We start from the raw sequence: 22,166 nt of genomic DNA on the forward strand, positions 1-22,166 counted from the left end.
TTGCATTTCTTTTTGTGAAGAAATAACATATAGCTAAAATATCAGGTCACATAGGTTATTTTCAATACAAATGGAAAAGTAAATATTCTAATTTTATTAATTTGTCCTTAGATTCCAGGTTTCTAAATTTTTAAATACCTTCAGAGAATCTTTTCAAGATTTATCTTCTTGCACTTCCTGACTATCATGTGCCAGTGTACTGAGAAGTCATCAGGAGTAGTTGATATTCGTTCAGACTAAATACTTAAGAACCTGTATGATAAACAAGCTAAAATCTACCCAATAATGTTACCACTTGCCAAAAGGGAAAATGCATTTCCTTCCTTCGGACACGTAGAAATAGCAGTACATCAGAAACTATGCACTGCATAGGCGGCACAGCTCAGTGGTTAGCACTGCTGCCACACAGCGCCAGGGACCCAGGTTCAATTCCCACCTTGGGCAACTGTCTGTTTGGAGTTTGCACTTCTCCCCATTTCTGTGTGGGTTTCCTCCAGATGCTCCAGTTTCCTCCTACAGTACGAAGATGTGCAGGTTAGGTGAATTGGTCGTGGTAAATTGCCCATAGTGTTGGGTGCATTTGTGTCTCAGCACGTTTCCTGTTAGTTCCAAACTCGTAATTATTCATTTGAGTTGCAGAAAGAAGTGGACTCGTGAATGGGTTCATTGGTCATTACAGAAAATGAACATCAAACAAAAGTCCCCAGAATAAACATTTAAATATCTAACTCCTCAAGGTTTTACTTATTTGCTTCCTCACCATTAATCATTAATGTGTGGTCAATAACATACCCTGTATACCTAATGGAATTGAGTAGTTTGAAGGGATCAGTTGGAATTCCATTCAGATTGTCAGGACCTGAAACAGCTAGGATTACTTGTATATTTATAAGAATTTCAACTAACTAAGAGAGTTGTTGAGAAATAGTTGAAAATTCTGTTATTTTTCCCACTTCCTAACTGTCACCATTATAAATAAAAACTCAGCCTGCTTCTCTGTGGTAAGTTTTTAGAAAAGGGCAGTATTGATGTTATTGAACTTTGATTTAAAAGTTACCACCGCCAGAACCGTGTTCCTTGTGTGGTTCTGATATCGTCACAAATATTTTGTGTTCAAACTCAAATGCTTAAGTTTAGGAAAGCAGACAATTGGATATTAGAGATCTATAACAAAAACTGAAAGTACTACAACTACAGATATTGCCAATCTGCTGAGTGTTTCCAGTGTTTTCTGCTTGACAGGACTAATAAAAAGGAGATTAAGATGCTACAACATATATAAAGGCACATTAATTTGGACTTTCAAATTTCTGTAGTGTATGACTCTATGAATTGAAATGCTTATCCAAATTCCTGTTTTATTCCAAAAATCTTTCTTTTAATTCTCTTGCAAAAATTCATTCCTGGTTCTCCAAATATTAAATTATGCTGTAATTGCCCTAGTTCATGGTTTATTAAGTTTTTTTTTGTTCTATTTTTCTTTTATAAGGAGTAGTTTTTTTTACATGCCTTTTGTATAAATTTTCTTAGTTTTTATTAGATACCTAAATTGTAAATGTAAACTCAGTGCTTCCCTAGATTTTCTTCCAGAGTTACGTACATGTTGGAATTTTCAATTTGGGCGTTGAAGAGGATGAAAAGTTGCAAAATGCTTAGTTGAAAACTGCTTTGCAGTAATGACTGTTCTGCCTTGTTTCTTCACAATTTTTTGCCAGGAGAGAAAACCTGTGTATCCACACAGGGTCTAATTATGTCAGGGTTTCCTTGAGTTATTCCTTTTAACTTCCAATTCTACATTATTGTGTGTGCCATTTTGACTTTCCATCTAAGTTTCTATATAAATTGATTTTTTTGCCATTGTATGTCAAAATCTACACGATACTCTAACTTCTGTCAGTTTAAAATCACCTCCCAAGGTAAATTTAGCTAAAAGAGCTTGAAATCTGACTGGATCTTGGGAGTCATATTCTTGAGCAAAATTGTCATTTTCTGCTGTCTTTGAATCTGACAACATTTGGAGTCCACTCAGAACACAACTAAACACAGAAATCAATAATGATTTGAATGTGAATATAGAAAGGCATGGTTAATAAGTTTGCAAATGACCACGAACATAAATGGACAGTGAAGATTATCTCAGAGTACAAACAGACCTCGACCAGATGGGCCAATGGGCTAAGGAGTGCAGATGGAGTTCAATTTAGATAAATGTGAGGTGTTGCATTTTGGTAAGGCAAACCTGGGCAGGATTTATATATTTAATGGCAGGGGCCCTGGGGCATGATGCCAAACAATGAGACCTAGAAGTGCAGATGCATAGTTCCTTGAAAGTGGAGTCACAGGTAAATAGGGTGGTGACAAAGGAATTCGACAAGCTTGCCTTCATTGGCCATAACAATTAGTATGGGAGTTGGGATATCATGTTGCGGCTTGTCGCATTAGTGAAGCCATTTTCAGAATACTGTGTCCCGTTCTATTTGCCCTTTTAATACATCCTTCCTATAAACTTTAGAGGATTCAAAAAAGATTTACAAGGATGTTGCCGGGACTGGAGTTATAGGGAGAGGCTGAATAGACTGAGGCTTGTTTTCCCTGGAAAGTCAGAGACCTTAGAGGTTTATGAAATTGGAGGGAATGGATAAGGTGAATAGCCATGGTGTTTTTCCTAGGGTGGGGGAGGCCAGAACTAGAGGGCATAATTTTATGGTGAAAAGGGAAAGGTTTAAAAAGGACCTGAGGGGTAACTTGTTCACGCAGAGGGTGGTGCATGTATGGAATGATTCGCCAGAGGAAGTGGTGGAGCAGGTTCAATTACAGCATTTAAAACGCATCGGGATGGCGATGTGATGAGGAAGGGTTTAGAGGCATATGGGCCAAATGCTGGCAAATGGAACTAGGTTAGATTGGGATGTCTGGCCGGCACAGATGAGTTGGACCAAAGGGTCTGTTTCTGTGCTGTGTGAATCTGTGTCTCTAATCCACTTTCACGGTGTGAGCTTGTTGATTAAACCAGCATTTATTGCCATCCCTCATTGTCTTTGTTTCTTTAGCTGATGATGAGCCATTTGAACTATTACAGAACATGTGGATTATACACGGGAACAAAAACAGAAGTTGCTGGAAAAGCAGGTGTGGCAGCACCCGTGAAGAAAAATCAGAGTTCATGTTTTGAGTCTGGTGACCCTTCCTTCCTCCATTGGAATATGGATTATAGTTCTTGAAGAGTTTTTGACACTGAGAGGTTTGATAGGCTAGCATAATGATGTCATGAAGTAGCTGAAGACGTTGGACTGTGCAAAGAGACCTAACAAACATTTTGGCAATAATACTGAAGACTTGTGCTCCAGAGTTAGCCACGCCCCTAGCAAGCTTTTCCAGTACAGCTACAGCACTTCGCATCTACCTGACCAATGGGGAAAATTGGTTAAGAATGTTGTGTCCACGAAAAGCAGGACAAGTCCAACTAGGCCAATTTAAAATCTGTTAAAGTGATGGAAAGTGTCATTGACAACATTATCAAGGAGTACTTGTTCCGTAATAATCAGCTCACTGACATTTAATTTGGGTTCCACCAGGACCACTCAGCTCCTGATCTCATTACGGTGTTGGATCAAACGCATACAAAAGAGCTAAATTCCAGAGGTGAAATGAGAGTGACTGCTGTTGACATTAAGACAGCATTTGACCAAGTGTGACATCGTCATCAAGTAGCCTGAGCAAAGATAGAGTTGATGGAAATGAGAAAAAGACTCCATCCAGAGGAATCCTACTAATCACAAAGAAAGATGGTTATAAGATAATGTTGGAGGGTTTTTAAATTCACTCATGGGATATGGGTGTCACTCGGTGGGCTAACATTTATTGCCTATCCCTGGTTTCCCTCAAGAAGTTGGTGGTGATTTACTTTCTTGAACCCCTGCATCTCTGTGCTTTAGGTAGACCACAATGCCATTAGGGAGGGAATTCCAGGATTTAGACCAAGCAACATTGAAGGAATGGTGATCTATTTCCAAGTCTGGATGATGAGTAGCTTGAAGGACAACTTACAGGTACTGGTGTTCCCAATGTATTTGCTGCCTTTTTGTTGTCAGTAATCATGGGTTTGGAAGATGTTATTCAATAATCTTTAGTGAATTTCATAAATCATTTCAGACCTGGGACTGGTGTAGGTGTTCCTGAGGGTGGGGGGGTGGGGGAGGTGGAGGGTAGTATCCTAGGCCCAACCATCTTCATCAATGACTTTCTTTCCATCATAGGTCCGATACTGGTATTTTCAGAATGTTCAGCACCATTCACAGCTCCTCACACAAACTGAAGCAGTCTGAGTCCGTATGCAGCCTGAGCTGGATAACTGGCAAATAGTACTCACACCATGTGTGCCCAGCAATGACCACCTCCAACAAGAGTGAATCAAATATTTGTGACACAGACTACCACACAGCTGAGCCACCAGTGTGGTAGCTTATGTCACTATGTTCAGTCTCATTTTCCTCCAAAAGTGCAACAAACTGCCTGTGATTCAAAGCTCTTGTCCTGATGAAGTTAACTATTTTAGTTACAACATCAACCACGTGGTTAATTTTTAACACAGACTTACACAACACTTTCTGATGTATAATACAAAGCAAAAATACCACTTTATCCTGCATTCTTTTTAAGAGTCCAATATTTTTTCCCGTTTGATTTGGACAACCGTCCATTGTCACAGCTGCCTGCTTGTCCCATTTGAGTCCCAACGTGTCCAAATATGCATTTACCTCCATGAACAAATCATTACCAGTTGTTGTTCTTTTCATTGACTGCATGGCTGCCAGCTCCTCCGTGATTTTAAAGTCTGTAGTTATCCCACGTACGAAGATGAGTAGCTGGGCTGTGTCACGTACGTCACAGCTCTCTTCCAAAGCCAAGAAAAAAAAGTCAAAGTTGACCACTCTGTGCTGCAACTGAAACTCCAGATTTCTCACGATGTCCCCAATCCTTCTCATTGCAGTGCGTCGGGAGAGGGGCACGTTCTCAAATACCTCCTTTTTCTCCAGGCATTTTAGTTCTGCAGACTCCAATAAGCACTCTCTAATAAACTCTCCATCAGAAAACTGTTAACTGTTTACTGTTTCTGGCGATTTTGTGGGATATGACACAACTTGTCTTGGCATGAGCTGACATTTTGAGGGCTAGCCAGCAAGCATCACTTTTAGCTGTTCATACATGCGCTTGTGTATCCATACGTAAATTTTTAAAAAGCATCCTTTTCAAAACAAAAGCAACACAGTTGCATTGCATGCGTGGCGTAAATACTTTTTCATTTTATGTTCTAATTTAAGATTGACCTCATGCGAGCTAGACAGGAACGACTAAAGGGCCGGATATGGCCCGCGGGCTGTAAAATGCCCAGGCCTACTCTAGAAAGACAAAGCGAGCAAATGCATGGAAACACCACCCATCTGGAAGTTTCTCTCCAATCCACATACCATCCTGACTTTGTTGCTAGGTCAAACTCATTAGAAATCCCTTCAGTGCAGACAGTCTGCATCGATCCTCCAAAGAGCATTCCACCCAGACCCACCCCCATCTCTGTAATCCCGCGTTGGGGTTTTTACCATTGATAATGTTCATCCCACATCACTACAGGGTAATGTTTAGCATGGAGAAAGTGAGGACTGCAGATGCTGGAGATTAGAGTTGAATAATGTGATGCTGGAAATACACAGGTCAGGCAGCATCCAAGGAACAAGCGAGTCAACGTTTCAGACATCAGGATTTGGGGGAGGGGGACCGCTGAGAGATTAAATGGGTGGAGAGACTGGGTGTCTCTGTTGAGGGGAAGGTAGCTGGGAAGGTGTCAGTCTACCTAGCCAAATATCTTTGGACTATGGGAGGAAACAGGAGAAAATCCACACAGACATGGGGAGAATGTGCAGACTCCACACACACAGTCATACAAGATTGGAAACAAACTCAGTACTGACTGCTGTGCCACCATGCTGCATATATCCTGGAGCTGTCTTTCTACAGCACTTTGACTATACTTATAGACTGCAATGGTTCAAGAAGGCAACTCTCCTCCAGTTTCTGAGGGACACCTGGGGGTGGACAATTATTGTTGGTTTTGCCAGTGTCAGCCTCATCATGTGAATGAATTTTTAAAGGTGACAACCATGTTGCTGTGGATCTGACATCACGTACAAGCTAAACTAGTGAGGTAAAAAATGAGGTCTGCAGATGCTGGAGATCACAGCTGCAAATGTGTTGCTGGTCAAAGCACAGCAGGCCAGGCAGCATCTCAGGAATAGAGAATTCGACGTTTCGAGCATAAGCCCTTCATCAGGAATAAGAGAGAGAGAGCCAAGCAGGCTGAGATAAAAGGTAGGGAGGAGGGACTAGGGGGAGGGGCGATGGAGGTGGGATAGGTGGAAGGAGGTCAAGGTGAGGGTGATAGGCCGGAGTGGGGTGGGGGCGGAGAGGTCAGGAAGAGGATTGCAGGTTAGGAGGGCGGTGCTGAGTTGAGGGAATCGACTGAGACAAGGTGGGGGGAGGGGAAATGAGGAAGCTGGAGAAATCTGAATTCATACCTTGTGGTTGGAGGGTTCCCAGGCGGAAGATGAGGCGCTCCTCCTCCAGCCGTCGTGTAGTTGTGTTCTGCCGGTGGAGGAGTCCAAGGACCTGCATGTCCTCGGTGGAGTGGGAGGGGGAGTTAAAGTGTTGAGCCACGGGGTGATTGGGTTGGTTGGTTCGGGCGGCCCAGAGGTGTTCTCTGAAGCGTTCCGCAAGTAAGCGGCCTGTCTCACCAATATAGAGGAGGCCACATCGGGTGCAGCGGATGCAATAGATGATGTGTGTGGAGGTACAGGTGAACTTGTGGCGGATATGGAAGGATCCCTTGGGGCCTTGGAGGGAAGTGAGTGTGGAGGTGTGGGCGCAAGTTTTACATTTCCTGCGGTTGCAGGGGAAGGTGCCGGGGGTGGAGGTTGGGTTGGTGGGGGGTGTGGATCTGACAAGGGAGTCACGAAGGGAGTGGTCCTTGCGGAACGCTGATAGGGGAGGGGAGGGAAATATATCCTTGGTGGTGGGGTCCGTTTGGAGGTGGCGGAAATGGCGGCGGATGATACGTTGTATGCGCAGGTTGGTGGGGTGGTAGGTGAGAACCAGTGGGGTTCTGTCTTGGTGGCGGTTGGAGGAGCGGGGCTCAAGGGCGGAGGAGCGGGAAGTGGAGGAGATGCGGTGGAGGGCATCGTCGATCACGTCTGGGGGGAATCTGCGGTCCTTGAAGAAGGAGGCCATCTGGGCTGTGCGGTGTTGGAATTGGTCCTCCTGGGAGCAGATGCGGCGGAGACGAAGGAATTGGGAATATGGGATGGCGTTTTTACAGGGGGCAGGGTGGGAGGAGGTGTAGTCCAGGTAGCTGTGGGAGTCAGTCGGTTTATAATAGATGTCTGTGTTGAGTCGGTCGCCCGAGATAGAAATGGAAAGGTCTAGGAAGGGGAGGGAGGAGTCTGAGACAGTCCAGGTGAATTTCAGGTCGGGATGGAAGGTGTTAGTAAAGTTGATGAACTGTTCAACCTCCTCGTGGGAGCACGAGGCAGCGCCGATACAGTCATCGATGGAGCGGAGGAAAAGGTGGGGGGTGGTGCCAGTGTAGTTGCGGAAGATGGACTGTACTAGTGAGGTAGTAGATTTTCTTTTTTAAAGGGAATTAATACTTTGGATGGGTTTTCATTGCAATCTATTACCTCTAATAGTTTTATATTCCAGCTTTATTTAATTTACGAAATATAAGTTCTCCAACCTTCATAGCAGCATTGATTTTACAGCTCTGGATTATTAATATAGTTTGTTGGATTACTGATCTATGAATATAGCATCCTACAAGAGTACAATGTGGTTACTCCTGTAACGAGTCGAGATTAGAGTGGTGTTGGAAAAGCACAACAGGTCAGGTAGCATCCGAGGAACAGGAAATTCGACGTTTCGGGCAAAAACCCTTCATCAGGAATGAAATAACTGGAACACGAGTTGCTGTGAAATTACGTAAATTTTAATTATTTGAAAAATAACATTTAAACTGTATGAACCATTTTGTAACAATGCTTATGAATGACATCTCATAATTCTAATTTGTCCCAGCATTCCCTTTGTAAACATGGAATAAAGCAGACATGTTAAAATATATATAAGATCTAAAGATACATTTTAAAGTTTCCCTTTGTCATTTTCAGCTGTTTCTTTATGTACACAGCACGTATGCATTTTGGAGTTTGGAAATGGGAAAAACTAAATGGCAGATAAAGACTTGAGTTAATCATCATTCTAACTGACCAGATGCAAACAATGTATATCGTTATTTTTTAAAAATCATTTTGAAATCATTGAAGGATGATGTAAAAGGGAGTAAGTCATCTGCAAGGCTACATAACACCGTGTCAGATTTGACTTGTTTGCTGTTTGTCAACATGCAAATCTGGGTATGGCACAAGTCGGTGAGGGTGTTTGTTATAATTTTGACTAGAAACAAATTTCTTTCAATTAATCTCGATAAAATGTTCTGAAATATTTAATAGAATCAGCAAAATAACTTTTTCTCATTTTTTAATTGATAAGAGAGCAAGTAAAAATGTCATTGTGATTTCTAAAGTAGCACGAATAGAAATTGATAGAAAACCAAGAATTAAAGCAAATGGGTGAAACCAAGGCCTTCAAACAACCCTTTAATGTATATTTAGACTGTTTGCAGGTCTCTCGATCTGTAAATTAGCTTACTTCACAATTTAAAATGTTAGAAGTTGCTGGAAAAACTCAACATGTCTTGTAGATTCTGTGGAAAGAAGGCAGAGTTAATGTTTTGGGTCAAGTGACCCTTCAGAAGCTGAGTTTTTCCGCCGATTCTGATGAAGGGTCACTGGACCCAAAACATTAACCCTGCCTTCTCTCCACAGATACTGCCAGATCGGTTGAGTTTTTCCAGCAATTTCCAGTTTTGTTTCGGATTTTCAGCATCTGCGATTCCTTGGATTTTTTTAAAAAAAATGAGCTTAACCATGTGCAAAAGGTGCAAAGAAGCTTCCATTTCGTTGGAGTTTCAGGCCCCAAAAGTGAGTCTTAAAATAAATGTCCTTTTCATTTATTTCTCTTATGTTTTATGTGGACAGTTAAAATCTCACCAATAAAAACTTATTTGTACTAATCACCATCTACAATCTCAATTTCCAAAGGCCTTTAATTACCTAAAACTTTTTGTTCGGATTTCCCCAATCAATTTTCCATCCTTTCATATCCCTAGCGCACTCCATGTAAAGATCCTTTGTGAAACCAGCTGAAGTGTGTTATGCCTCTTTCTAGCATTTTTGACAGGTGATCATACCAATCCCAGTGCTGCTATTATCCAGCTGATTGGAACAGTCATAATTTGGCTTCACTCTTGCTTACCTACTGACACCCATTACGTGACAGCAATTGTTAGCCTCTGAGCCCTGTGTCATTAATTTAAAAGTGTCCCCAGGATCAGTTCTATTTACTTGTTCCAGCATTGTTCCTCAATACATTATCCGCAGATCTAGATGAAAGGAAAAATACCAGTATAGGCAGTAGGAGGGACTGAAAAGGATAAAATAGTCTAGGTTTACTGGTAATAACAAGGTACTGCAGCTAGGAGATGTGAACTTGTAATGATATGATTGGATACTATAATAACATATTTGTTTGAGTATTAGTTTGAACTTGCTTAGATAATATCTACTAACTTTGAATGTGAACTATGCAAACAGATTAGGTAGAGATGGGTTGAGGAAACTATTTGTCAAGTTAGTTGTTTGCAAATTTAACTGAAAAAAAAAATCTTTTGTTCTTGCAATAAAGCTTTGAGCTGTACATCACTTTTGGATATGCATGCATGATATTTGTATCTTCCATGCAAGTATTAATAAATGTTTAGATAAATGAACATGAGTTTCATCGGATCTAAGAGGAAATAAAGGATTAAAATTGCCTTTCGTGGAGTTTACTGGTACATGTATGTTCATATACTCTCTGTGTCTCTAGCTTTCCATTGCCTCTATGCTACGTCTCTAATTTTCAGTTTTGGAATCATCTTTTCCTCCAACTAAACACTGGTGGGGTGGGGGGGGGGGGGGAAACACATTTGTCTTTTGGTTTCTGGTACAACTTCACATTTCAGCTCACTTCCTTGCTACCATCATATTGAACAAAATTGATACCATTCTTTATTGTTTGAATCTAAAACAAGTTTCTGGCTCAGTATCTTTCCCATTACACAAGCTGCCTACTTCCACAACAGGAATGTCACTTGCCTCTTTCATTAATGTAACCATCTGCTGAAACCTTCATTAATTTGTCATATCTACATTCAATTATTTTGACCTTATACACCCTATAATTTCAGCTCCCTCTTCATATCTAAAAGCTTAGAGTCTGTAGATTTTAATGGAGTCCACCAAAAGTTGAAAAATGTAGATTTTAAGAACTTGTGAAAACGATATTTGTATATTTCCACTGCTGTTTATGTTTAATTCTAGCATATTTAATTCTAGCTTCAATACTACTACTTAGTAAGTAATAAAATAGTAGTTAAAAATCTCAACACCAGGTTATTGTCCAACAGGTTTAATTGGAAGCACACTAGCTTTTGGAGCGACACTCCATCAGGTGGTAGTTGCTCCGAAAGCTAGTGTGCTTCCAATTAAACCTGTTGGACTATAACCTGGTGTTGTGTGATTTCTAACTTTGTACACCCAGTGCAACACCAAATCATAAAGTAATAGGGATGTGTACCTCTGCTTAGTATGATCCTGCCAGGGAAGGAATATTTTTATTTCCTCATGTTGTTCTTGTAGACATTACTTCAATAGGAAGTAAATAAAACAACCAGAACAGTACATTATTTTGTTTTGATGAAACCAGAAACTAAGGAAATTTTATTTTGCTCACAGATATGAGAAAGAGACAAGGAATATGTTTTCCCAGAATTTACTGTTTCTTCAGGAATACCAGAAGGCGTATAGAGGATAGACAAGTTGATAACATTCGGAATTGTATAGATCAAGAAGGTACGTGGAACATGACAATACCTCTTTCTTTCAAAAATGGTACAAAATTTTAAACATATTTATTTGCCTGTGTCTGGTATTTCTAAACAAAATGGAATTTTCAAACATCCCTCCTAGAATATACAGTATGAAAGGAAAGCATTTAAACCATTTGAGTTTGTATCTCTCTTTAAAGAACAATCCAATCGTATTCAATTCTCCCACTTCTCCTCATGTTCCTGAAATTATTTTTTTGCTTCAAAGTATTTATCCAATTTACTTAAGACTACGACTGAATCTGTATACACAAAGAACATTTATATAGTATTTAACATAGTTGGAGTTTCAAGATGGTTCACCTTGACATCATGTCACCTAAAGAGATATTCAGGCAGATGATCAATAGCTTCTCAAAGCAATTGGCTTTGAGGATGGATTTAAATGAGGAAACTGTTTGGGATGTTTAGGACACAGTTTCAGAACTGAACGTCTTGGAACCTAAAGGCATGTTCAAATTCTTTTCGGTTCAACGCCCTTCATGGTATCTATGTCCTCAGACCATAAACTTTGACTCAGGGTTACTAGTCAAGTGACATTACCACTCCACCAATGTCCCCTAATGGTGATTTAAAATCAGAATAGATCAATTAAAATGACAATGCTGAAGAGGCCAGAATTGGATGAGCACAAGTATGTAGGTGGGTTGTGGGGCTTTAGCAGATTGCCAAATAAGGGTGGGTAAGGCCATGGAGGGATTTGAAAACCAGGGTAAGAATTTCAAAATTGAGATGGTGCATAGCCTGGAGTCAGTATAGATCAATAAGCATAGGGCGATGGTTGAACAGGTCATTGCTGCAAGTGGGGATACGGGTGCAGGCGTTTGGATGACCTCAAATGTATGAAGGGGAAAATAAGGGAAGTTAGTCTCAAGTAGGGGGAATAGATATATCTAAACACAAGGGAGGTACAAATGATGGTTTTAATAACAGGGTTGATATAGGTACAAAGTTAGGCATTGTTACAGAGGTGGGATTAAAATTCTTGATAGGTTTGTGACTACATCTGCATGCCATCTTAGGGTCAAATGTTACACCAAGGTTGTGAATTATCAGGTTCAGTCTCGGACACTTGGCAGGAAGAGGAATAGATCTGGTAGATAATGATCAGATATTATTGGAATTCATGAAGTTTCTGTTCATCCAGTCATGGATGTCCGATGAGCAGTCTTATCATTTATTGACAGTGGAGAAAGTGGTAGAGGAAGTGGTGATGTAAAGTCGGATATTGTCAGCATGCATGCGAAAACTCATGTGATTGAACTGAAAGATTGTATGAAAGTAAGAAATAGAAGAGGGTAAAGGATAGATCCTCAGAGAACATCATAGATAATATTGTGGATGTGGGAACAGAAGATATGCAGACTATGACTTTGAATGGATTGATAGAAGAACAGGACCAGATAAATACAATAATGGAGAAGCGTTTGAGAAGAATGATGTGCTGAACTATATGAAAAGCTAAACAGAAGTCAAGAAAGTTGAGACATCGATTACCATTGTCACAGTCACCGAGCATGTCATTTCTGACTTTGCTGAAAGCTGTTTGATACTTGCAACAGGTCAGAATCCTATTGAAAGGGGGAAAAACCAGGAATTTTGGGAAACATGGACGCCGGGTTGGAAGATGACAAATTCACCGATTTGAGTGGTTCAGGAGGCTTGGTACACTTGTCGATTGATTGTAAACATGATAGGATCAAGGGCTGACTTTCTGAAGAGTAGGGTGTTGATGACAAATTTGAAAGGATGGGACAGTACTTTTATGAGGAGGCCTTATTGGCAATATCGACTAGAAAAAATGGGTGGTCTGCAGTGGAGTTGTGCACTAAATTAACAATATGTGCGTGAAAGGAGAACCTAGAGAACAATGTAAGTCCAGAGACAGGGATGTGGGGATCTTTAGAGGAAATGTGGCCAAGTGAACTAAGAAGAGAGCGAAGTGACAGTTTCTATGTTTGTGGCAAAACAATCCATGAGCTCCTCTTACTTGATTGGTGACAGTTCGGGTGAACGGAGATGATAGATGGTGTTAAAAACATGGCTTGCAATACAAGGAAACTGATAGTTGTTTCTGTATTCTAGGTTCATCCTGGCATAGTAGACAGTTTTAGTGGATGAGAGCAAATTTTGAAAATGCATAATGTGATATAACCAGATCTGATGGCTGGTAGTGATTGCCTAAACTAGTTCTTGGCAATAACTGTTAAAACCTGTGCAGTTTTGGACTTATGTAGCAGAGTTCAGGATCTTCTAGTGGAAAGCCCAGGGTAAGAGACTAGTTAAAATTTTAATCTTTTAACTTAAACAAAACAATTCTTGTGATGTGGAACTTCCAAAGTAGATGGTAACCTCCTCAATCATTTACACAGTCGAGATGCAATTTGTATATGAGTTGGAATGGATAATGATACGTTCCTTTCAGTGAAGATGACAATTTGACTACTTTCTAATGCTAATCTGATTTCTCAAAAATTGAATAGTCCTTACCTTAAGTGATGCTAATTTCCATTAAATTATTGTTGGGAGGTGGGTACTGGTATGTTTTCTCATTTTAAATATTCATATCAACAATGTCAACATAAATATTAGGGATTATATGGCTTTATGGAATTTTCTTTTTAAAACTTTTGGGTATAACTTTGAACCATAGAAATGATAGAGTATAGAAGGGGAGCATTCAGCCCATCTTGTCCATGTCGTCCCAAAGACACCCAGATGTCCTTTCTAATCCTGTCTTTCTGCACATGGTCTATAGCTCTGCAACTTATAGTGCTTAAGGTGCAGGTCCAGGAGTTAACAGTTTAGGGTCTCTGTCTCCACCATCAACTCAGACAGTGAATTCCAGACAGCTGCCACTTTGCGCATAAAATGTTTTCTTCCTCGCGTCCCATCTCATCTTTCTGCTGCTTACCTTGAATCCTATGACCCCTGATTTTTGCAATCTCTGCCAAAGAAAATGGGTTCCCCCTCCTGTACACTATCTCTACCCCTTCCAACTTTGTATACCTTAACCATGTCACTCCTCAGCTTTCTCTGTTCCAAGCAAAACAACCCCAATCTTTTCAGTCTCTCCTTTAGCGATAGTCCTCCAGCTCTGGCAACATTCTAGTAAATTTTCTCTGCATTCTCTCCAGAGCAATTATGTCCTTATGTAAAATGGTGATCAGAACTGCACGATAATCAAATTGTGGCCTCATTAGTATCTTACAGTTACATCATTAAATTTTTACTTTTGTATTCTGCCAGTGAAGGATAGTATTCCATATACCTTCTTTGCAACTTTATCTACTTGTACTGCTACCTTTTAGGCACCTGTGTATTTGTGCACCAATCTTGCTCACTTCATCTCCCCCTTTCAGTATATTCCTGTTTTATTCTGTATTCCTTCTATGGTTTGACCTCCCTCAGTGCATTACTTTACACTTATTAGAGTTGAATTTCATCTGCCACTCCACCAATACGTCTATATCATTTTGGAACTTACACCTATCTTACCTACTTCCTTGCCAATTTTTGTGTTGTCACCAAATTTCCCAACTGTGCCCCCCAAATTCAAGTACAAATCATTAATATATAAAACAAACAGCAGGAGTCCCAACACCGAACCCTGCAGAATATCACTTGAAACAGCTTTCCATTTGCTAGGACAGGATTGACTGTTACCCTCTGTTTTTGTTACTAAGCAACTTTGGATCCAATTCAACTATTACTGGGGGCAGCACGGTGGCTCAGTGGTTACACTGCTGCCTCACGGCACCAAGGTCCCAGATTCGATTCCAGCCTCCGGTGACTGTCTGTGTGGAGTTTGCACATTCTCCCTCTGTCTGCGTGGGGTTCCTCCGGGTACTCCGTTTTCCTCCCTCATTCCAAAGATGTGCAGGTTAGGTGGATTGACCATGCTAAATTGCCCACAGTGTTAGGGACATTAGTCAGAGGGAAATGGGGTCTGGGTGGGTTACTCTTCGGAGCGTTGGTGTGGGCCGATGGGCCTGTTTCCACACTGTGGGGAATCTAATCTCTTATCTTGCATCCATTAGGCTTTTACTTAACCTGTCTGCCATATGGGACTTTGTCAAATGCCTTGCCAAAATCTGTGTAGACAACATCCACTGGACTATCCTCATCAATCCTCCTTGTCACTTCCTCAATGAATATAGTTCAATTTAAAATTATCTGGCTTGACCTTCCCTTATTAAAGCCATGCTGACTACCTCTGACTAGTCTATGCCTTTCTACATGACAATCGTCGAAAAGTGTGGCGCTGGAAAAGCACAACAGATTAAGCAGCATCTGAGGAGCAGGAGAGTTGATGATGCTATTAGGCAGGAACTGGGGGCACCTAACTTGGAAACCGATTTTCTCAGGGAAATGCACAACAGAAATGTGAAGGTTGTTTATGGAGCACTTGCTGATAGTGCTGGATAGGTTTGTCCGACTGGGGCAAGGAGGGGATGGTAGAGTGAAGGAACCTTGGATGACAATAGATGTGGAACATCTAGTCAAGAGGAAAAAGGAAACTTGCTTAAGCTTGAGGAGGCAAGGATCCGACAGGATTGTATAGGGTTACAAGGTAGCCAGGAAGGAGCTGAAGAATGGAAAGCTAGAAGGGGTCATTAAAAAGCTTTAGCGGATAGGATTAAGGAAAACCCTAAGACATTCTACATTTATGTGAGGAAAAAGAGGATGGCCAGAGTTTGAGGGTAGGGACAATCAGGAATAGTGGAGGGAACTTGTGCCTGGAATCGGAAGAGGTAGGGGAGGTCCTTAATGAATATTTTGCTTAGCATTCACGACCGAGAGGGACCTTGACATTTGTGAGGACAGTGTGAAACAGGCTGATATGTTGTGGTTCTGTTCGCCGAGCTGGGAGTTTTTCTTGCAAACGTTTCATCCCCTTTCTAGGTGACATCTTCAGTGCTTGGGAGCCTCCTGTGAAGCGCTTCTGTGCTGATTCCTCCAGCATTTATACTGGTTTGAATCTGCCGCTTCTGGTTGTCTGTAGCTGTCCGCTGCAGTGGCCGGTATATAGGGTCTAGGTCGATGTGTCTGTTGATTAGAATTCGTGGATGAGTGCCATGCTTCTAGGAATTCCCTGGCTGTTCTCTGTTTGGCCTGTCCTATAATAGTGGTGTTGTCCCAATCGAATTCATGTTGTTTGTCATCTGAGTGTATGGCTACTAGGGATAGCTGGTCGTGTCGTTTCGTGGCCAGTTGGTGTTCATGGATGTGGGTTGTTAGCTGTCTTCCTGTTTGTCCTATGTAGTGTTTTGTGCAGTCCTTGCATGGGATTTTGTAAACTACATTGGTTTACAAGCCACACTACCATACATCGGGAACATTTCTGAACTGACAGCCAGACTGCTGCAACCACTAGGACTCATAACAGCACACAAACCAACAGCCACTCTCAGACAGCAACTCACCAGGAGAAAGGACCCGATACCCAGCATGAGCAAAACCAATGTAGTTTACATTGTATGATCAGTTGGAAAACCATAGTTTGATGAGAGATAGTCAACGTGGCTTTGTGAGGGGCAGGTAATGCCTCAAGCCTTATTGAATTCTTTGAGGATGTGACAGAACAGATTGATTGTAGATAGAGCAGCGGATGTGATGTATGTAAACTTTTGCAAGGTGTTTGATAAGGTTTCCTATGATAGGCTCATTCAGAAGTCAAGGAGGCATGGGATACAAGGAAATTTGGCTGTCTGGATACAGAATTGGCTGGCCTATACAAGACAGAAGGTGATAGTAGATGGAAATTCAGCCTGGAATTTGGTGACCAGTGTGTTCTGCAGGGATCTGTTCTTGGACCTCTGCTGTTTGTGATTTTTATAAATGACTTGGATGAGGAAGTGGAAAGGTGGGTTAGTAAGTTTGCCTATGATACAACTGATGGTGGAGTGGTGGATAGTGTGGAGGGCTATTGTAGGTTGCAACGGGACATTGACAGGATGCATAACTGGGCAGATAAGTGGCAGTTGGAGTTCAACCTGGAAAAGTGTGAAGTCATTTACTTTGTAAGGTCGAATTTGAATACAAGGTTAAAGACAGGATTCTTGGCAGTATGGAAGAAAAAAGGGATCTTGGAGTCCATGTCCATTGGTCCCTCAAATTTGCCAACCAAGTTGGTAGAGTTGTTAAGAAGGCATGTGGTGTGTTGGCTTTCTTCAGCAGGGGGATCGAGTTTAAGAGCTGCGTAGTTAGACCGCACTTGAAATATTGCGTTCAGTTCTGGTTGCCGCATTGTAGGAAGGATGATGAAGCTTTGGAGAGGTTGGAGAGGAGAGTTACCAGGATTCTGCCAGGACTGGAGGACATGTCTTATGAAGGAAGGTTGAAGGAGCTGAGGCTTTTCTCATTGGTGCGAAGAAGGGTGACTTGATAGAGGTGTGCAAGATGATGAGAGGCATAGATCAAGTGAATAGTCAGACTTTTTTCCCAGGGCAGAAATGGCTATTACAAAGGGCCATAATTTTCAGGTGATTGGAGGAAGGTTGAGGGGAGATGTCAGAGGTAGGTTCTTTACACGCACCAATCACTCTGTGCAATGCACTGCAGCAATAGTAGTAGAGTCAGATACATGAAGGACAGTTAAACAACTCTTGGATTGACATATGAAAGTAAAGTAAATGGTACGTAGGTCAGTTTGATCTTAGAGCAGAATAACAGGTTGACACAACATTGAGGGCTGAAGTACCTGGTACTTTGATGTACTGTTTTAAGTTCGGGCATAATCCCTTCATTAAGAATGGGATGGGTGGGGGGGAGGTGTTGGGGGTGAAGAGGGCTGAGAAATAAATAGGAGGATGGAGAATGAGAGGAAGATAGTTGGGAAGACGATATGTAGGTGCAGTATTGATAGGTCGAAGGGAAGGGTGGAGCAGATAGGTGGGAAGAAAATTGGACAGTTCAAGAGGATGGTGCGGAGTTGGAGGGTTGGATCTGGGATGAGGGGGAAGGGGAGATAAGGAAACTGGTTAAGTCTACATTGATGCCGTATGGTTGGAAGGTCCCAAGGTGGAATATATATCCACGTCCAACCTTCCAACTCGGCACAGCCCTCTTGGACTGTCCTATTTGTCCAACTTCCTTGCCACCTATTCGATCCAGGCCCACCCTTATATTTATCTCCCGACACCCACCTCCTCCTCCTCCCCAATCTCTTCCCCCCACCACCATCACCACCACACCACCACCACATTCCTATGAAGTGCTTATGTGCAAAACGTCAACTCTCCTGCTCCTTGGATGCTGCCTGACCTGCTGTGTTTTTGCCAGTGCCACACTTTTCGACTCTGATCTCCAGCATCTGTAGTCCTCATTTTCTCCATGACAGTTTATCTGATCCCTCAGGATTGATTCTAACAATTTGCCCAACATTGAAGTAAGATTAACTGGCCTATAATTGTTTGGCATTTCTTTTGTATCCTTTTTAAACAAAGGAATCACATTTGCATTCCTCCAGTCCTCTGGCACCTCACCTGTGTTTAGTGAAGATTGGAAAATAATCGTCAGAGCATCTGCTATCTCCTGCACAATCCCTGCATCATCGTAGGGAACAATCCATCTGGCCCTGGTGACTTGTCCATTTTCAAGGATTCCAACTTCTCTAACACGTACTGTCTCATTATGATTATTCTGTCCAAACTTTTGATGTGTTGCTTTGGAGTTGGGTGAAAAACGGAATGTCAGTGGGTAAGTTGCAAGGGGTAAGTGGTAATTAAAATTAATTTTAATCAAACCAATGTCATTTTGGATAGTGTTGGGGGGATGGGTTCTCAGGGAAAAGCTGCATGAGCCACGTTAATGACACCACAAGTGACTCTGTTGCACAGAAGAGGAGGAAAACGAGCAGCAGGGCTATGAGTAATGGGAGATCAATAGTAAGGGGTACAGACAAACACCACTGGCCGCTGATGTGAATCCAGGAGGGTATATGCCTTCCTGGTGCCAGAGTCAGGGATGTTATGGAGCAGGTGCAGGACATCCTGGAGTGGGAGTGTAAACAGACACCTATCAGTCCCACTGACCTAGGGAAACAAAGGGATAAGGACCTGAAAACTGAATACAGGAAGTTAGGGGATAAATTAAAATGCAGGATCTCAAATGTCGTAACTCAGGATTACTCCAGTACCATATGCTCGCAAAAGCAGGAATAAGAGGATAGATTAGATGAATGCATAGCTGGAGAAATGGTGTACCAGGGAGTGGTTTAGATTCTTGGAGGCATTGGGACTGTTTCTGGGGAAGGTTGGACCAATACAAGCCTGACAGTTCCACCTGGACAGAAATGGGACAAATATCCTCAATGGGGCTTTTGCTAGTTCCGTTAGTGAGGTTTTAAACTAGTAACAGGGGGATGGGATTCAATGTGTAGGCATGGATGGGTCAGATTCAGATCAGGAAATGGGAGTTATAACATTTGTTCGTGATATCAACAACTCCGAAAGACAAAAGAAATAAGGATTAAAAAGCAGGCAGGAGAGCAAATTGACGGTTTGAGATGTTAATGCAAGAAGTATTAAAGTAAAACAAGCAAGACATAAACTAAGGGCACAGATAGATACATAGCAACATGAAACCGTTGCTATAACAGAAACCTGGCTAAAGGAGGGGCAGAATTGGCAGCTCACTGTACCTGGATTTAGAGTTTTCAGGTAGAATAGAACAGGTGACAAGGTCAGGGGGAGGTTAGCAGTATTAGTTAAAAATCAATTACAGTTGTGAGAAGGGATGATATGCCAAATGGGGTAACAAATGAGGTTTTATGGACTTAATTTAGGAGTTAAGAAAGGGCGGTCGCACTACTCAGAGTACACTACAGACTGCCAAATAGTGGGACAGTGATGGAACATGTATGTTGACTTATTTCTGCCTATAGGAATAAGAGGGCAATACTAGCAGGAGATCTTAACTATCCCAATATCAACTGGGTTTCAAACAATATAAGCAGCATTGAAAGTGAAAAATTCATGTTCTGTGTCTAGGAAAAAAATGTAAACAATACCTGTGTATGACCAGGCAAATAAGAGGAAATGCAATTCTGGATCTGGTTTTGGGAAATGAAGGAGGGCAAGTGGGTAAAGTGACAGTGGATGACCATATCTGGGATAGTGATGACAATTCAATTAAATTTAGCATTAGTGTGGAAAAGGACAGAGATAAATAAGAAGTATAAGCTTTTAAGTGAGATAAGGCAAGAAGTAATTTGGCTAAGGTGGACTAGATAGGACTGCAAAAGGATAAATCAATGGTAAACCAGAGGGTCCTAAAAAGTAAGATCCTTGGGGTACAAAGCAAACATGTCCCTTCCAAAAAAAAAGAATGTTATTGCCAAATCTAGACCCTGTGATCATGTAGAAAAATAGAGGAGAAGATTAAACAGAAAAAGAAAATTTATGATTGTCACAAAAAATTCAAAACTGCAGATAGCCTTGAAGTATAGAAAATACAGAGCTCAGTTTAAAACAAGAAATAAGGAAATCAAAGAGGGCACCAAAAAAAAGTAGCAAGCAAGATAAAAATCTTTTACCAGTATACAAAGAGTGAAACAATAGTTATGGGAAAAAAATGGGACCTATCTGAGATGAAGAAGGGAATTTTTAGGATCATAGAATCCCTACAGCGTGGAAATGGGCCCTTCTGCCCAATAGGTCCACACAACCCCTCCAAAGAGTAACTCAACCAGACCCATTCCCCTCCCCTAATATTCTACATTTACCTCGACTAATGCATCTAACCTACACATCCCTGAACACTATGGGCAACTTAGCATAGCCAGTTCACCTAACATGCACATCTTTGGATTGTGGGAGGAAACCAGAGCACCCAGAGGAAACCCATGCAGACACAGGAAGAATGTGCAAACACAACACAGTTGCCGAGACAGGAATCGAACCGAGGTCCCTGGCACTATGAGGCAGCAGTTCTAATCATTGAGCAATCGTGCCGATGTGAAGATGCAGAGGATATAAGAATTTTAAAGACATTTTTGTCTCTGGATTTCAAAAAGGATAGGGATGATGTAGATATAGTAATCTAAGAGGAGCAGTGTGAAATATCGGACAAAATTTCGGAAAAGCTTTATGTATAATGCATCACATATGATGTTCGCAATAACTTTAGAATTTGAGGGAAACTGCATTCAAATCAAATCCAGAATGATCGATTAAATGTTCTGATTTCTGATTGCTACAAACTCTTAAGAGAGTTGGGTTATTTTTATCCAATTTCTGGTGAGTAGTTGCTCCAAGCATAAAAGTCATTATCTGATTGAGTGCTAACAGAATGACTGTTATAGGGATTACAAAATTAATTGTGGTCCAGCTGTGGCTTGACTGAAGCAAACTGAGGTAGAATAAAAACTTTCACCCTTTGCATCATTTTGTGCTGTAGCTAAAGTATTTGTTTGCTGCCAACTTAAATGAAACTATTTCATTTTGAGCTCTACTGTTCTTCATTTTGGGAGAAAGTGAGGACTGCAGATGCTGAAAATGTGTTGCTGGAGAAGCGCAGCATCCAAGGAGCAGGAGAATCGACATTTCGGGCATGGGCCCTTCTTCAGGAATCTTCATTTTGACAAATTCAACTCCTTGACTGAAAATATAACTTGTGTTTCTGGCTTTAAAGCAAATAATAACTGTGGGATTATGTTTTTGATATTTGTTGTTTTTTTTTAGGAACATCTAAGAAGTCTGCTTCACCACAACTGACAGTGGGCCCAACCTCTGGTGGCAGTAAAAATGACCTACAGATTGACTCTAGCAGAAATAATGGACTGAATATGGAAACAGAAGTTTAAATGAGTTTTATAAACAGCTATTTTCTATGTTAACATGTTTATTAAGGAAAACCATGACCTGCTGAGAAAAACAAATTAAATGATTGATTTTCCAGATTTGACATTTTCTGGATTTTTTTTAGCACATTGATTGTAGAGAATTGTTAATCTAGATTATCCAAACAAGTACTTAATTTGGGATACAGTTTTTGTAGCTCTCTCACCTTCTGATCATAGATTATATCAAATATGTGCATTTGGATTTAAATTTGTCTTTCGCTTAAATAA

The 22,166-nt window shown here is 41.2% G+C and overlaps 1 protein-coding gene across 1 annotated transcript in view; it reads left to right on the plus strand.

The window, feature by feature from the left end:
* LOC132821734 (uncharacterized) overlaps positions 1-21,899 on the plus strand; it is a 28,166-nt gene extending 6,267 nt beyond the window's left edge. Inside the window, exons 2-3 of the mRNA XM_060834443.1 lie at positions 10,941-11,057; positions 21,778-21,899. Of these exons, the coding sequence (XP_060690426.1) occupies positions 10,941-11,057; positions 21,778-21,899 (239 nt within the window). The remainder of the gene's footprint in view (positions 1-10,940; positions 11,058-21,777) is intronic.
* The last annotated feature ends 267 nt before the right edge of the window (positions 21,900-22,166 follow it).

Source organism: Hemiscyllium ocellatum, chromosome 13 (assembly GCF_020745735.1).
Source record: "Hemiscyllium ocellatum isolate sHemOce1 chromosome 13, sHemOce1.pat.X.cur, whole genome shotgun sequence".
Classification (NCBI taxonomy): domain Eukaryota; kingdom Metazoa; phylum Chordata; class Chondrichthyes; order Orectolobiformes; family Hemiscylliidae; genus Hemiscyllium; species Hemiscyllium ocellatum.